The sequence below is a fragment of the Ursus arctos genome, unplaced genomic scaffold (genome assembly GCF_023065955.2).
Source record: "Ursus arctos isolate Adak ecotype North America unplaced genomic scaffold, UrsArc2.0 scaffold_9, whole genome shotgun sequence".
NCBI classification, from domain to species: Eukaryota; Metazoa; Chordata; class Mammalia; order Carnivora; family Ursidae; genus Ursus; species Ursus arctos.
The window spans coordinates 52,324,688-52,343,265 of NW_026623111.1; the positions used below are offsets into that span (position 1 = coordinate 52,324,688).

General features: G+C 37.0%; 1 protein-coding gene and 1 long non-coding RNA gene across 4 annotated transcripts in view; one reads left to right on the top strand and one right to left on the bottom strand.

The window, feature by feature from the left end:
* Positions 1-9,734, bottom strand: part of UBA6 (ubiquitin like modifier activating enzyme 6) — an 85,691-nt gene extending 75,957 nt beyond the window's left edge. The window contains exons 1-2 of the mRNA XM_026508984.4: positions 9,604-9,734; positions 5,996-6,055 (exon numbers count right to left, since the gene is read on the bottom strand). Of these exons, the coding sequence (XP_026364769.3) occupies positions 5,996-6,055; positions 9,604-9,674 (131 nt within the window). The 5' untranslated portion in view covers positions 9,675-9,734. The remainder of the gene's footprint in view (positions 1-5,995; positions 6,056-9,603) is intronic.
* A 23-nt stretch (positions 9,735-9,757) lies between these two features.
* Positions 9,758-18,578, top strand: part of LOC130543265 (uncharacterized) — a 36,100-nt gene continuing 27,279 nt past the window's right edge. For 2 of the 3 annotated variants that reach the window (XR_008958483.1, XR_008958481.1), the window contains exons 1-2: positions 9,796-9,879; positions 17,356-17,492. This is a non-coding gene — a long non-coding RNA (uncharacterized LOC130543265). Of the gene's footprint in view, positions 9,880-17,355; positions 17,493-18,578 lie in introns of all 3 variants that reach the window. The other variant, XR_008958482.1, reaches the window with a different exon arrangement.

Here is an 18,578-nt window from a genome sequence, read left to right on the forward strand (position 1 = left end):
TATAATTCACTACATTAAAAGACTAAAAGAAAATCCATATGATCACCTCAATGAATGAAGAAAAAGTGTTTGACAAACTAGATACCCATTTCTGACTTAAAAAAAAAACCCCAAAACAAAACTCTATGCAAACTAGCAACAGAAGGAAATTTCCTCAGCTTAATAAAAGGAATCTATGAAAAGCCTACAGCTAACAACATATCCCACCATGGAAGAATGAATGTTTTCCAATGAACATCAAGAACAAAGTGATGTTGTCCACCTTTTCCACTTCCACTTAACATTGTATTGGATCCTCCAATCAGTGTGATAAGACAAAGAAACAAAGGCATCTGGAATGGAAAGGAGGAAGTAAAACTTCTTTATTTTCAAACAACATGACTGTTAGAAAAATCCTATGGAGTTTACAAAAAAATTTACTAGAATTGTGAGTAAGTTTAGCAAGCTTGTTGGATAAGTATAATTAATCAAAAATCAATTGAGCTTGAATTTAAGAATAATGAATAACTGGTAACTGAAATTTAAAAATGACCATTTGCAATAGTATAAAAATGCAAATTACTTAGGGATAAATTTGATAAAAGCTGTCTAAGATCTCCACACTGGTAATTATATAACACTACTAGGAGAGACTAAAGAAATAAATTGACAGACATACCATCCATTAATAATGGATCTTAAAATTCAATAATGTCAAAATGTCGATATTCCCAGAACTGAACATCAGATTCAACACAAACTCAAACCAAATTCCAGTAGGATTTTTTTTTTAAAGAATAGACAAGCTGATGCTAAAATGTATGTGGAAATTCAAAGGACACAGAAGACCCAAAACAACTCTGCAAAAGAAGATCAAAGTTGGTGGAATTACACTCCCAGATTCCAAGATTTATGACAGGGCTATGGTAAGCAAGGAGATGTGATGTTGTTGTAAAGTGAAACATACAGATCACTGAAAAAGAAAATTCCAGAAATAAATAAACAGATATATACTCTTTTGAATTGTGCCAAAGGCAGATACCCAGGGAATTCTAAGAGGATGGATAATCTTCAACTGGGGTGCTAAAACATTAGTGCTTTTTGGAAAAAAATAAATTCTGACCTTCACCTCACATTATATAAAAATTAACTTAAAATGGATCATAAACTTAAGTTTAAGAGTTAATACTATGAAACTTCAAGAAGATAACATCAGAGAAAATCTTCGCATCCTTGAGTTTTTGCCAACATTTAAAAAATAGGACAAAAAACACATTAATTATGTCTGATCAGAATTAAAAATTTTGCTCTGCCAAAGACATTATTATGAAAAGTAAAAGACAAGCCACAAACTAGAAGAAAATATATGCAACCATATATGTAACAAAGGACATGATATATATAGTATATAAAGAACTCATTAAGACAGACAAGCTAATAAAAAAAAGAGATGCAAAAGATTTATAGATATTTCCCTAAAGATAGGTAGCAAATAGGCTCATGAAAAGATGCCCATGATCATTAGTCATTATGGAAATACAAATTAAAACCACAATGTAATACTACTATACACGTACTAGAAAGCCTAAAATTAAAAAAGACCTGACCATTTCAGGTGGTGAGTAAATATGTGGGGTAACTCAAACTCTCATACGCTACTGGTAGAAATGTAAAATGGTACAACTGCTTTGGAAAATAGCTTGGCATTTCTTAAAAAGTTAAAAATACATTTACCATACCTCCCAGACATTTACTTCTAGGTACTTATCAAAGAGTGAACGAAAACATATATTGACCCTAAAACTCATATATAAATTCTCATAGCAGCCTTATTTGTAATAACGCAAACCTGGAAACAACCCAAATGCTTATCAACAGTTAGGGAAGGAAAAGTAAGAAAAACAGAGAGGGAAGCAAACCATAAGAGACTCCTAACTATAGGGAACAAACTGAGGATTGCTGGAGGGGAGGCGGGTAGGGGGATGGGGCAACTGGGTGATGGGCATTAAGGAGGGCACTTGAAATAATGAGCACTGGGTGTTGTATGCAACTCATGAATCACTGAATTCCACCTCTGAAACTAATAATACAGTATATGTTACTTAAATTGAATTTAAGTTAAAAAATTTTTTAAAAATGGTTAAATAGAATGTAGTATATCCATATGCTAGAATACAACTCAGCAATAAAAAGGAACAAACTACTGGTAAAACAATATAGACAAATTTCAAAATTATTATGCTTAGTGAAAGAAACCAGACCCTCTCCCCCCTAAAAAGATACATACAGTACAATTTCATTTATATAAAATTCTAGAAAATGCAAAGTATTCTATAGTGACAAAAAGCTGATCAGTAGTTGCCTGGGGAAATGGTGAATGGAGAGAGAAAGGAGGAGGGATTACAAAGGGGCACAAAGAAAATGTTCGGGTGTGATGGATATATTCATTATCTGTATTACAATGGTGATTTCATTAATATGTACATTATGTCAAACACATCAAATTGTATACCTTAAATATGTACGGTTTATTATACATCAGTTACACCTCAAAAACAGTGAAAAAAACATGTATTTATGTTGGAAGACACTCCTTCATGGACCGTTCACACTCCTACATGTCTCTCTAATATGTCTAGCAGGCAAGGTCCTGACTGCTCTTTATTGGGCCTTTTCTTAGGGTCGTGTTTGCAGCACACAAAATTGAGGGATGAGGTGAGTCTTTCTCCAAGACAAAGCGCAGGCTTGCTTACTGTTTGACATAAAATGGTGGGTCCCCCAAATGCAGTGTATTTCAGCTGTGATGTAAACTCATTACATACAAAGAATTCATCTGGGCCCATGGCATTGCCCCTATGGGACTTTGGAGCAAGGGGAACCGACACCACCCTGATGGGCATGCTAATTGCTGTATCATAAGTAATGAAATCCTTTGTCTCTGACCCTGAAGTTTAACATCTTCTGTCAGCATCCACTAAACAATAATATGTTAGCTTTTAGGTTATACGTAGAGTAATATCAAATACTAGACTCTGACAGTGTATACATATAGTTTGACAAAGCTAAAGAATAGGATGTTAGAGGGTAAAGTAATGAGGAGTGACATGGACGCTAAAAAGAAACACACGGCCATAACTCATGGTAATAGTAACAAAAATTATTGAGCTCCTAGGCACTATTCTTCATGATAAATTTGCAATTTGTATACATTTTTCTCCTTAATATTTGTTGAATGGATGAATGTATGAAAAAATAAATGAATGAAAGAAAAATTAGACTTAAGAGTAATTTAATTAAGATCACACACTCTTAAATGATGAAGGATAATTCAAATTCAGATCTAATACCAAAGATTATCCTCTCATCCACTGTTATGTTGTATAGAAAAGGAAACTTAAATGCTATTATACAGTTTGGCTTCACTAATGTAAATGATAGAGAACCATATAAATATTTTAAACAGAGAAGCCAGGGGCTTTGAGGTAAATTTGAAAAACATCACTTTGAACGAAGTATGGAAGGTGGATTAGAGATTTAGTAGCTCTAAAGAGATCACATAACAGACTGTTGTAACAGTTCAACTGAGAGATGCTGAATGAAGGGAGAGAGAATTAAATAATTGGAATTAAGAGTTGTTCAGAAAGAACTAAAAGGATTTTTAAAAAATTGAATTTGGGGGATGACAAATAGGGAATAATCTAAGACTTTACCAAGGTGTCTAGCTTAGGTTACTGAGTAGATTTGGCAGCATTTAATTAAGTTTGGGAATGGGAAGAGGGAAGAAGGAAAAGGGATCCAATGGTGTTGAGTGCTTTTAAGGCACAAAAGGGCAATGAAGGAAAAGACAATGAGGTGTAAAAATAGAAACTGTGTTTGGTAAGAAAGTGTCTAGTATAATCAGTGTAGTCAGAAGAAAAGGAAAGTTGGGGCTAATGCATGGTATTGGCAAAACTGGATTTCTGCATGTGAAAGACGAAGTTGGACCTTTACCTTACACCGCATACAAAATCAACTCAAAATGGATTAAGGACTTAAATTTAAGACCTCAAACTATAAAACTTATGGAGAAAAATGGGGGAAAAGTTTCTTAACATTGGTCTTGGCAAGAATTTCCTGGATATGATACCAAAAGCGCAGGCAATAAAAGCAAAAGTAGACAAGTGGGACCACTTCAAGCTAAAAAGCTTCTGCGCAGCAAAGAAGACAATCAACGAAGTGAAAAGGCAAACTACAGAATGGGAGAGAATATCTGCAAACCATGTATCTGATAAGAGGTTAATACTTGAATTATATATGGAACTACAAGTCAATAGCAACCGCCGCCCCCCCCCCACCCAAGGAATAGGATTTAAAAATGAGCAAGGACTAGAACAGACATTTCTCCAAAGACACAAATGGCCAACAGGTATGAAAAGGTGCTCTACATCACTAATTGTCAAGAAAATGCAAAACCACAAAGCGATATCACCTTACACCTGTTTGGCTATTATAAAAAACAAAATGTCAGAAAATAAAAAGGTAAGAACATGGAGAAATTGGAATCCTTGTGCACTATTGGTAAGAATGTAAAGCGGTCTAGCTGCTATGGAAAACAGTATGGAGGTTCCTCAAAAAATTAAAACTAGAACTACTTTATGATCCAGCAGTACCCGATCACATATAAACTACTATATTCTGTATTTTTCACTCAAGCAAACTTCAGCCCTACTTACACAACATTGCAAAAGGAAAATTTAATCTCTGGTATACTGAAAATTATGATCACTAATCAGTCATTACAGGGTTGGAGAGAGATAAAAAGTTTCATAAGGATTGTAACTAAACAATGAATAAACTGAGCCAGCGCTATTCTAAGAAGCTGCTATTTGTTATCCCAGGAATATGATCAAAATGACGTTAAGAACATCATAATTATAGATTAAGAGTCCAAACTTAATGTGATTTCTAAAGTATATTTATAATCAGGAAACCATATGGTAAAGTAATTTGCACAAAGTAAAATTAAGTTTAGTCCTTTATCTCTTTTTCCAAGGGTACAGCACAAAACAATAACTGCAATCAACCTACTAGGTTGATTCAGCTTTTCTTAAAATGCTCAAAATTGACTCTGCATCCCACACAAAATATAAAAAAGAAATATATATATAAAGAAATTAATATATATAAAGAAGAAATATAAAAAAGAAATAGCCCATTATTTCGATTCTATCTACATAAAATCTAATTTTCATAATTAGAGGGGAAATCTAAAAACTTAAAAACTGAGATTATACTATCTTCCATATAAACAACTTGAAGTATTAAAAAAATGTCTTAAAAGTGATAGCAATATAGGGGGACCTGGCTGGTTCAGCTGGAAGAACATGCGACTTTTGATCTTGGGGTCCTGAGTTCAAGTCCCATGTTGGGTGTAGAGGTTACTTAAACAAATAAATCAATAACTTAAAAAAAAAAAAAGAAGTGCTAGCAATGTATATATTTTTAATTTCTCTTTAATTCTAATAAAAATATTTTGATTTCATGAAAAGGTACAGTAAAAAAGAATCTCACTAAATTCCATTCAAATCATCTTCAACCACATAATACTTCCTTGCTGTCCATATAGTGCAAACATGCAATGTTGTTAATGAGATTACACTGAAATAAATATATTCTCCAGACGTTTCTGTATAACTGAAGCGAAATGGACTGTTTTTCATGAGACTCCTGCATTATCAAGAACATAAATATGTACTCCTGTCCAAAAACAAGATGAATATTTTATAGTGGGTAAGAAAATCATTCTTAGTCATATCACCTAAACCTAAAGCAACTAAGATTTAAATATTATTCAACCTTTCAGACTACAGAAAAAAAAAAAAAAAAATCAGAGAAAACCCTAATTTTAACCTCAGAGGAATTCTTAGGATATATTTACAAAACTCTGCATAGGCCTAACAGTATTTTCGAATAGAGTATTCCATTACTTTAGAACTAAAATGAGGAAAGTAAGTTTCAGTTTCCATAAGATTCTCACCTGTATAATGCATCATCAATCTCCACAGATTCTGACACGATGGGCAAATTTGTATTTGAACTGAAACAATAAAACACAACTTATAAGGGCAAGTATGGTTATTCAATATTCACATTTTATAATCTAATATTCAATTATACATGGCAGTTACTAAAGGGGATTTTACAAACCAGATATATATTTTATTTTCCACCCCTTTATTTCCATTTTAAAAATAGGTCAAAATTAAATTCACTGACTGCCTACTCTATATTATAAAATTACAGCCTACTGTTTTATTCTTAGGTGTACAAGATGTTGTTTTACATATATTCTGATGAATCTGTACTTTAGCAATTTTGTTGGAGTGCCCCATACACCTTCTCTAATATACATACTCTCTCTAATCTCATTTAATCCACATATGGAATTTACCATATACTGACGATATCTAAACTTATTTCTCTATGTTTGATCTCTCTTCTGACATCCAGATTTTCCACATCTGCTAGAACAATCTCTCTCTTCTGATGTTTAATTGGTTTCATGAACATAACAAGCCCAAAAGAGAATTCAATTCTCCCTGCTTACTCTATTCTTTGCCAGTCTTTACCAACTCACTGGTATCATTATTTACTCACTTGCTCAGGCCCAGAATCTAGAGATCTTCTTAGTTTGTTCCCTCATTTTCTCATCTATGTGCCAGTACAATCTCAGGTCAAACCATTATCATATTTCATCTGAACTATTTCAAAGACCTCCTAACTAGTTTCTCTGGTACTACTACATTGCCTTCCCCCTTCAGTTTATTATCTATATTACAGTCTAAATTTTTTAGAATGCAGTCAGACATTATTCTTCAACTTAGAACTATCCTTCAGTAAATTTCCTTTACTCTTCGAATTTTAAACACCTAGGGCGCCTGGGTGGCTCACATGGTTAAGTACTTGTCTTCAGCTCAGGTCATGATCTCAGGGTCCTGGGATGGAGCCCCCGAGACCCCACATTGGGCTTCTCCCTCTCCCTCTGCCCCTCCCCCTGCTCCTTCTCTCTCTCAAATAAATACATAAATAAATAAATAAAATCTTTAAAAAAAATTTTAAACACCTTACCATGCTAAAAGGGCTTAGGTGTTCTGTCTCCCAACTACCTCTTCAATCACAGCTCCCACTACTTTCCCTCTTACCATCTTCAGCCACACAAACCTACTTGCTGTTCCTCAAAAAGCCAAGCATGCTATCACTTCAGTTTTTACACTTGCTATTCCCTCTGCTTGGAAATGTTCCTCCTTGAAAGCTCTGAATAGCTGACTCTTATCATTTAAGTCTCAATTAAAATATTGCCTCACAATATTACATAGACCACTTCTGATCAGCCTTTCAATTAAATGTCTCTCCTTTTCCTTCACTCCCTAACTCATTAACCTGCTGTATTTTCTTCAAATTACTTATCATTGTTTATTGTCTGCCTTCCCTAAGAGAATATACGATCTGTTAAGGATTCACTAACGTGTTCCAAATACCTAAAACTGTACCTGGCATTAATAATTTAAGAGCAAACAGTGTGTCACACACTGTTTTAAGTGCTTTAAATGCGCTAACTCCGCTAACCCTTACAACTTAATGAGACAGGCACTATTACCAACTCCACCAAACAGAGGAAAAAAACAGGCTCACAGAAGTTAATTTAAATAAGCTGCCCAAGGTTCCGGAGTAGGTAAATGGTAGAGCCAGAATCTGAACCTAGGCTGTCTAGCTCTTGATCACCATGCTCTACTGCCTACTGCCTCTCATAGTAAGCATAAAGAAAGCACTCAAAAAGTATCTGTTGAATGAATTTTAAAAATTAAAAAAAAGGGGGGGGTGCCAGGCTGGTTCAGTTGGTAGAGCATGTGACTCTTGATCTCAGGGTTATGAATTTGAGCCCCATGATGGGTGTAGAGATTACTTAAGGAAATTAAAAAAACAAAACAAAACAAAAAAAAAAAAAACGAAGCATACTAGCATGATAAGATATAGTGATTTACCACAGCTCAATTTTTTCACAGCATGGCATACAAAAGTGAAATGAAAATGAAAATAGAATAAACACTGGGAAACAGAAATGGTACCCAGGCAGAGGTGGGGCACTTTGGCCTGAGACACAGTGACCGATAAGATCAATATCATCTTGGCAAAACTGTAATCTATTCCAGGTTCTGGGAAGCTCTAATTATCAATTATAGGATTCTAAAAATAATGTGAAAGCACGAAATTTAGGTTTTGGAATCCAATTTTCTAAGCCTGGTTTTGATATATAAGCCAAAAGATCTGTAAATAGAGTTAATCAAAATGTTATCAGCTTCTAGCTAAGTGATACATGGATAACTATTAGAAATATTTCTGATTGCAATTATGAAAGCAAACCAGGAGAGCTATGTTTAGATCACCTGTCTAATAAAAACACACACATACACAATATGCCCTGTTTTGGTATAGTAATGAAATACGAAAAAAAGCAAAATTTCCCATTACACAGTTTTCTTATCCCTAGCTGTCTTCCTTGCATGGAGGACCATAGTCTAGTGGGCAAAGCTCTTAAGTAAACATGAGAACAGCTACGTTCTAACCAGCCTTGTCACTTAATGATATGACTGGCACTTATTTTTCGGAAAATCCTGCCTTACTTGGAATGTTTCAAAAGTCATTTTTGTAATAAGGTCTATATGGCAATCAAAAACCCTATAAACAGGGGGAGGTTTTGTTTGTATTACATAATATCCCCCAAGTAGATGTGGCACTGTTGGCCTCGGTAGGCAGTATCATGGTACTGAAAACATCCCTTCAATATGAACTAGCGAAAAAGCTACAGGTTTATGGACAGTCTCACATTATCTCAAAATCATATACCCATCACTTTTATCTTTGGAATCTTGTATTCTGGTGGTGGGCAGTATGCAACTAACCGCTTTATTAATTACGAGATGACTGAAAAGGAACCACACGAACATTCCCCCCCCCCCCCCCCCGGGTTTACAGGCGAGCAAAAGATAGGAAAAACCTTAACGCCAACGGGAAGTAAGAATGAATAAAACTCGTGGGTTTTTTCCCGGATTTTTTTTTTTTTTTAAACTGTAGTCAACAGAGGCCTCAGGGTGTCCGGACTGCCTCTGATTCATCATTACCAAGTTCCCTCTGGTAATAGTTTTCAAAGGAGGATCTCGATGCAAGATCCCGCACAGTGGCGCTCTTAGCTTTCATTTTACCGAAAGAAGAAGGGAAGGTGTTTGGCAACAGGGCTGGGAAGCTCACGCCAAGCGACCCGGGCCAGAACTCTCGACAAAGCCCGCTCCACTCCGCTACACACCGCGCCCTCTCCTCCCCAAACACGTCCGTAGACCCCAACTGGAACTGAGAAAGGGCGGAAAGGACCGAGAAGTGGCCTTTCTCCTCAGCGAAGCCGGGAGCCGCAAAGGTCCGAGCCCACGGCGCCACACCCACCCCGCGCGCTCCCCTCGCCACCCAGGGCTGGTTCTGCCCGGCTCCGCGGCCTCGCGCGCGCTCCCTACCCGCCCGAGCGGGAGCAAGAAGTCGGCGCCCGGCTCCCGGCCGCCACCCCTCGCTGCTTCGCGCCCACACTCATTCTCTCACCTGCCGGCCCCCCAGGAAGAGCAGGACGCCTCTTCCCCCCGAGGTGCGGCCACCAGCTCCGATGCCTCCATCGCCTCCAAGAGACGCCGCCGCCGCTGGTTACGGGTAGGCAGGGAAGGGGGCGGGACCGTGAGGTCAAGGGGCGGGTGGTGACATCACCGGAGGGGGCGGGGCCGGGGAGCGTGTAGCCGGCCTGAGCCTTCCCGTCAACCCCAGGGGCGCCCTGGTTTCCGGTTTGGGTGTGGCCGCAGGGGACCGGAATGGGCCTCCGCGCAGGTGTGTGCAGTAAGTGGCCCGGCTGCGACCGGGTTCCGGCGGGTGTAAATGGACCGAAACACTGAAGTTACGCGGTGCCTCTGGCCCGGTGGCCAACCATAGAGGTTCCAGTGGCCAGCGAAGTGATGGGGTTGCGTAGGAATAAGAGGAAGACCCTTCATTTAATAAAAAATCGAAAGCTTGTAGTAGGTAGCTCCAGATTCTCAGGATTTCCGGGATTCCATTTTAAAACGTTGTACATTTAACAAATGACTTTGGGCGTCTACTACATGCCGGGCACTGTCACAGATTTAATAGATTCGTGATTTCTAAAGCTTTGAATGATGTTGTCATCCAGTTTGCTTCCACTTTGTAGGTGAGGGAAAAGAACCTCCAGACAGCCAAAGTAACCTGGTCAAGGTCACAGACCAAGTCACTGTCAGATTAAGTAGTAGAACAACTGTCTAAGGACTTCTCATCTAAATTTTTCTATTGGTTCCCCTTTCCCCTTTCTTAGAAAACAAGAATTAGAAGTACTTAATATTAGAATTTGTCTTTCATTCTAAACTGCACATTTGAAGACAAGTCTGTAGGATTTTAAAAGCATATACTTTGACTTTGTATCAACTCCTGTAATGTACGGTATTTTTTAATTGGAATTTCTTCCTCTGTAGTGTGGAGAGAGGGCCCAGGCAAAACTGCATTATCCTTTGTGCCTCTTCATTTTCATTTCAAAATTGAACATTTCAAAGTACCTGGAAACTTCATGCTGCTCGCCTTTGGCATTATTCAGGTTTCTTAATCTAGTTCTCTGCATTTTCTTCATAATCATTAAAAGGAACTTGGTCTATGTCCCATTCTTTCAAGATTCTACTGTAGTACTATGTTTATGGCAAATTGTTATACAACAATAGAAAATGGATTAACTTGAATTTCATCCACAACCCACATTTTATATTTTAACATCCCTGAAATTGGAATGTATTTTTTTCCTTTCTCATCAATACAGAAAATAATGGTATTCATAAATTCGAGGTCATTTTAGGTTTGGCGAAATAGAGTGTGAATTATTTCAAAAGTATAACAGATACCCTAATTTAACATTTTAATGTATTATTACATTTGCAAAATAGAAGAAAATTGGAATATCACTAGACCTTTGACAGTGAAACTTTTTTCCAAAAGAAAATGAAACAATATATTTAGGATACTCAAGGAGAAAATGTGGGCTAAAGATTTTATATGCAACAAAAGCAACTCTCATGCACAAAGTGTATAAACTATTATCAACACTTGATCAATATTTGATGAGACTATTGTTGTCATAAAGCCTTCCTGAAGAATTACTAGAGAATGAGCATCAGACAAGCAAAATGACTAAAGGACCTAAGGATTGGCTCAGATTCTTTACAGGAAATCAATCTGTTACATGCATTAGCTTTTGTGTTCCTTCTAGTTTATTCTTTTTTGTTCTTTTATAATGTTAATACAATATTACCGACTATATTTGTTATGCTGTACTATTCATCTTTGTGACTTATTTATTTTATAATTGGGCATTTGTACCTCTTAGTTCCCTTCACTTATTTTACCCATCCCACCTACCCCACTTCTAGTCTATTCTTTTTCTTTTTTTAAAGATTTATTTGTTTGAGAGAGAGAGAGAGAGAGCATGCAAGTGGGGGCAGGGGCAGAAGGAGAGAGAGTGAGGGAACTTCAAGCCAACTCCACGCTGAGCTCGGAGCTGGTCTCGGGGCTCCATCCCAGGAACCTGAGATCATGACCTGAGCCAAAATCAAGAGTCGCCTGCTCAACTGACTGAGCCACTCAGGCGCTCCCTAATTTATTCTTTATTACTAGTTCTTCTGAGATCTATCACTTCATTTGTGAGTTTTTTCCCACCCTCATGGAGGTAATTGACAAAATTGTAAGATATTTTAAGTGTGCAATGTGATGATTTGATTAAAATATGCATTGTAAAAGGACTCCTGCCATCCAGAAGAGTTTTTCTAATTCTGAATCATGTTGTTCTTTCCTATGTTGTATCTTTTTTGTTTAGCTAGTTCAAAAATAGTAACAAGTTTTGATCTATTTTTGTGGCACATCTTTCAGGTATGTTTTCATCATCTATAATGATGATGTTATGTTCCTTATTCTCTTTTTTAATAATAATTTTGTATAGTATTTGAACTTGAAACTTTTTTTGTTGTCCATTTTTATGTCAAATTATTACTCCCAAATTTTTAATAAGGGGCAGGCTTCCTCATCCCAGAAAGCCTAAGTCTATCAGTAAAAAAATGTATTTCAAGAAGGTCGAGTTTCTGGTTTATTGCCAGGAAGGAGTCCACATTCCAGAAGAACTATGGGGTGCCTCACCAAACAAAAGAAAATATAGCTTTGTTATAGGAATTTGGGGGAGTGTGGAATTTAGGAGAAAATAAAATGAAGTAGTGGCTCGTAGGCTCAAAAGAAAATGAGGCTGTTTGTAAAGGGGTCTCCATTCGTTCTGGACTCCAGCATGGACCCAGGCTGCTGTTTTCTTGGAAACTGCAGTTAAGATAGATGTGTGATGTGTCCACAAACCCCTTTTCCGAAGTTCTGCTGCTGGGTTGGAAGTAGAAACTGCTTCTCTGTGTTAAGTGACTTAGGTCGCCTAGCCAAGGGTAGGATATTTTAATCTTAATGTATTGATTTCAAAAAGCAAGCTTTTTAACAATCTGTGACTTTAGAGAAAAGGATTCTTTGTGAGTAAAAAAAATAGCAGTTACCCAAAGTCAGGGTTTTTTGTGACACTTAACAGCATGTTTTTGGGAAAAATACTATCTTCTGTTAACTTTACAGCTGGCTTTATCTGTATCTATTATCTATACCTGATGAATGCCAAGGCAGATTTTTACTTTCTTAGTCCAGGTTTCTTTCCGTTCTAACAACTTTCAGTAAAACTTTTCTAACATCAAAGAGCTCTCTTTTCTGTTGCTTTTGTGAAATATTTAAAAAAATATGGTGGTTTGGCTTTGTGATTTCCTGACTCTCTTCCCTTCTCAACTTTGATCCGTCAAAGACCCACTGTTTCTTTCCTAAACATATGTATATGTTTATATATACGAATGTGTAGTTGTATTCCAAAGGCATAGCATAATAATTTATTTTAAAATCTTTATTTTGGTGTAATTTTAGAAATTTCAATACTAGAAAAGTTGCAAAGGTAAGACAGAGAATTTTTATATACACTTTACTTAGCTTCCCTTAATGATAACATCTTACATAACCATGGTACATTTGTCAAAACAAAGAAATTGATATTGGTACAATACTCTTAAATAACTACACACTTTATTTGGATTTCACCAGTTTTTCACTAATGTCATTTTTACCTGTTCTAGATCCAATCCAAAATACAACAATGCATTTAAAATCTTCCCATCTTGACCATTATATAGGTGTATATTGTTATGAATATCTTCCTGAAAACTTAAGTGCCAATTGGATTTCTGTAAATCAAATAGTTCACATCATAAATTATAAAGATAACATCTATGTTGTGCTTTATAATTACAGAGTTTTTTAACATGTATTTTTTCACTTTATACTCCTGTGTTATTGAATATTAGCACAGGAAGGATACTTAACATCATCTACATATACAGCCCCATTGTTTTACCAAGGATGACTTAAAATGGCTAAACGTCTCGAATAGATTCACACCATTGGAGGTGCAGAGCCAGGACCAGAGCCCAATTTTATTCCTCGTTGAGTATTTTCCTAGTATGTTATGCCCTGATCCCAACAACTGGAACACCTGTTTCATGATTATCAAAAAGAATAGGAAGTACTGGGTCCTGAGGCCAGACCTTTGTGAATATAGTTGGAAAGCAGCCAACCTCCTGAGTTTTGAGGCAGGCTTCTTTGCCCAAAAGTTTTGCAGTAGCATTTGAACTGGCTTGAAGCTAACTATTTAGAAGAACCCAGAGAAATTCCCTTGTGAAGGAAATAAATCTTTTCAAAATATGAATATTCTCTTAAGTGTCCTATGAATTAGGATATGTGCAAATTACATTTTTCTGAAATATTTTAAAAATATTGCCTACAGAGCAATAAATAGACAAATCATAGATTAAAAAATAAGCATAATTTTCCAAGACCCTTTTCTTACTTGACTTAATTACTTATGCAACAGTGACTGGAGATAAAACGTAATAAATGATGCTCCTAATTTTAACCTTCTGCTAATATTGATAGAAAACAGGTAACCTAAGTGGGGCTTCACATCCTTGTGGCTTTCTAGGGAATGTCCTATAAGTGCATCAGGTTCTGCCCCAATTGGAGGATAAAGTCACCTTCATAAAAAAGCCCTTTTATAAAAGAGGATGTTCGGAGCCCTATTCCAAAGATCCCAATTCAGCTACAGTCACTGTTTACCATCATACTCAGTTGCCTCCCAAAGTTACACCTTTTTTTTTCTTGACTGAAACAATGTTCATATGATCCTCCTTCTCATCTTTGGCTTATTTTCTCATCTTCAATTTGATAGCCAGAACCTCTAGCCCAGGGGCCATCAAACTTCAGCACATACCAGAATCACCTGGCTTGCCGGTTAAAGCACAAATTGTGGACCCCACCTAGCATTTCTGCTTCAGTATGCCTGCGTAGAGCCTGAGAATTTGCATTTCTAACAAATTCCCTGATGATGTGTATGCTGTGGTGCTGCCAGGCCTATGAGCACACTTTTCACTGCTCTAACCCACTTCCTCTAATGTATGCTTTGCACATGGGTGTATAGGTGTGCTCCCCCCCCCCCCGTCTTTCACTTCCAAGGGACGGAAGACAGACAAACAAAAATCCCTAGCCATGAGCCCATATAAATATTAGGTAGAAAAGAAGGAACACAAAATGAAACTGAGAAAGAACTGTGAGTGACACAGGAAGAAAACCAGGAGGGGATGGTTTCACAGAACTAAGAAGAGTGTCTCAACTGGGAAGTGAATAGGTGTAGGATTTCATCACTGTCCAGTTCCACTCAAGTATTGATGCTGGACTTTCTCCTCAAATTCTTAAAAAATTACCCTTCTTCCTTTTCAGGGGAGTTAAAAATGTACTAGACTAATGAAAAGTGGGATTTCCACGTAGAGTGGTTATTCAGATGGGGGCTCAGCACTGTTTTAGGACAATGACTATTTTCATGAATGATTGAGGGATGATGTGCAGATATCTGAAAATGGAAGGTTATCACTAGATAATGATAAGGAAACAATCAATAGGTCACCTCCATGAGGGCAATGTGCTTTACTCAGTTGAAGGAAGAAGGATGGCCTTCAAACATCAATTTAGCTTCCATGAAGCTCCCTTGTGCTTGGCAAGCTCCTGACCTACTACCTTGTTATGTGGTATCTCCCAAGTCAAGTCTTCTCTTCCATCTCTCTCTACTCCAGTATTTTCCCAGGTATGATGAAGTCCTCCTCCACCCGAGCTCCTTACAGAGAGAATGGACAATTATTTGAATATTGATAAGCATTACAGTAAGTCAAGAATAGAGAAATCACCATTAGTTTTGATAGTAAGGTGATCTTTGGTGACCTTGACAAGAGTTTCAGTGGAATAGAAGAAACAGAATGCAGGTTAACATGTGTTGAAGATTAAAAGGGAATTAAGAGGAGTGATCGGGTGTGGACAACTCTTGAGAAGTGTTCTGTGAAGGATGGAGAAATGGATTGTGGATGGTGAAACTGAAATCAAATACATAGTTGAGGATTTTTTTAGAGGTGTGAGATGATAAAGTATTTTTATATGCCAATGGGGTTGATTTAGTAGAGGTGGAGATTGATGGTGTAGGAAAGAGATCTGAAAAAGTTATGTCCTTGAAAGTTGAGAGGGAATGGTATCTAGAACAAAGGGGAATGGATTGGCCTTTAAGTGGAGCAGGGAGAAGTCTTTCACTGTAATAGGAGGATACAAAGAACAGGATGTCCTTGAGGAAGATTTATAGATTTAGTAGTAAGAAGGTGAGAGAGCACTGCTCTGATGAATCTTTGTCAGTTTCTGCATTTGTATTTCTCTGAGATCTATTTCTATTGAATTTGAAAGTGCTATTCTGATGGTGGTTGTATTTTGTCAAATAGCGGGTTGTGGGATTGTTATCTGCAGTAGACTTGGGAAGACTTTGTGGAGCTAGTTCTGGAAACTACATCTGTTGGGGTAAGCAGTTTGTAGAGGAACCAGCTGTTAGTAAAGTTAGAAAGTACAGCCTAGAAAGTAGAACACATAATAATTATTAGTAGAACATAATTAGAAATATATAAACACAGGCAGCATTAAAAATTTTGGTACATAGCTTGGCATATAGTTTGCAGCTGGGATGTCTGAAATCAGGTAGCATGTCCTTTCCTAAAGGACAGTTAAAGCTGATTTAGGAACAGACTTCAGTCCCAAGTGTGATGGAGAGGAGGCATTAGAATGGCAACTATGAGGAAGGATCTCATCCTAGCAAGTATAACTTTCTGGAGAGATCATCAAGATGGCGAACTCGGCAAGAAAATACGATTTTATCCTTTTACTAGGACTAGTGTATAAATTTGGGAAGTGGAAATGATCTTAGAAATAACATAGGGGTCGGGGGACCTGGATGGCTTAGTTGGTTAAGTATCTCACTGTTGATCTCAGCTCAGGTCTTGATCTCGGGGTTGTGAGTTCAAGCCCTGTGTTGGGTTTCACACTGGGCATGGAGCCTACTTAAAAAGAAGGAAAGCAAGCAAGCAAGCAAGCAAGCAAGCAAGCAAGCAAGCAGGGGTTTAGTTCTTTCCTATCAGAGGACTCATGTTTTCTGGGGCCTGAAGTTTTTACAATTTTGAGAGCTCTCTGTAATACATAATTGGGTATAAAAGAAAAAAATTTGTTAGAAGGAGAAAAGAAATCACAAATTACAAAAAGCTGACAAATACCATAAACATCAATCTACAAAAATAATGAAATAATTTTATCATTAATTCCTGGCCATAATCTAAAATACTTTTTTCCCTAAGCTATTTTGGATGCATACTCCCTGATTATGTTTTTATATAATAATGTTTTATAATATAACTTTTTATATATTGATAGTTTAAAAAGTTTTCTTTCAATTTCACAATTCTTTATTAGTAATGACTTCTGATGCATTGAGATGCATAAAACAGACATACTTGATGTATTTAGTACCGCATATAGTTTTGTGTCCTACAAACACAGAAATTCAGACACATTGTACATTTTAAGTCAAAAAAGAAAAGGAAAAGGACTTTTTTAAGTCAAAAAGTCAAAAGGAAGAAATGTAGGGGAGTTTATATTTGTATATGCTGCATTGTTAAGTATATTTCTAAGCAGAGAATTTCCATTTTGACTAGGATTTGATAAGGACCAAATCTTTTCCTTATAATTATACATGTGAAATAATTAGTTTTCTATTGTTGCATAGTTAATTACCACAAACATAGAGACTTAAAGCAACACATATTTCTTATCTTACAGCTCTGTGGCTACACAGTCCTGGAGTGACACTGGGTCTTCTGCTCAGGGTCTCTTCAGGCTGTAATCAAGATGTTGGCCAGGCTGTGCATTTCTCTGGAGGACTGACTAAGGAGGAATCCACTTCCAAGTTTATTCAGGTTTGTTGGCAGAATTCATTTTCCTGCATTTGTATGACTGAGGGCCCAGCCTTCACAGGAGGCTGCCTACAATTCTCTCCCATGTCTTCTCTGCAAAGATAGTTCACAGCATGGCTGTTTGCTTTCTCAAGAGCGGCAGGAATATTTGGTTCCAGTCAGCTAAGATGGGAGTCTTATATAACATAATATAATCATGGGAATGAATCATGGGAATCATGGGAACCCCATCACCTTTGCCTTATTGTAACCTAACCAAGGGAGTCACATCCCATGAGCTTTGCCATAAGTAAAGCATGGTTAGAAGCAAATCACAGGTTCCATCTGTCCTCAGAGTGGATTATACAAAGTTGTGATTTATTGGGAAATACTTTAGGGTGTTCATCCTAGGGACTGGAAAAACTTTCCATAGACCAGCTTCTGTCCATTTTATACCTTGTTTTCCCTCTCTTACCCACATAGTTCTGTTGCCATAAGTCCAGACACATTTACATCATGGATATGACCTCTGACCTTAAACTTTCCTGTCACTATGACAGGTAAATCAGTATGATTGCTACCAATATGTTATCTAGTACCATATATGCCTAGAAGCTTACTGTGATGGTTAGCAGTGACCTCACTGTATGTGAAAGTGACCAAGAACCACATAATATCCCTCTAGATTCAATGTTAATATATTCCTATTACAACTCACCCTTAGCTGGATTGTAAAGATATCCATGGCCATGCCAGTACTGCCTCATCTGAGGGGAGGAGGGAAACAGAGGGGAATAAAAAGGGATAGAGATAGTCTTAACCCATTGCAATTATAATATCTTATTTTTGTGAATTTTATCAAAACACATGACATTGTGAAGACATCTTTCCCAGGGCCTTAGGAGGGAACTGCGTAAGTAAGGAACTTGAAGTTAAGTTTTATTAGCTTCATGGAAAATCTGCTTCAGATTGCCACAAATTTAATTACTAATTTATTTCACAGTCATTCTCTGGATCTGAAGTGATAGCCAGAATTTTAAAAACTTATGAAAATTTCTTACCTAGTGGAATAAATGAGAAAAACAGACAAACACAACACAGGGGCCAAGA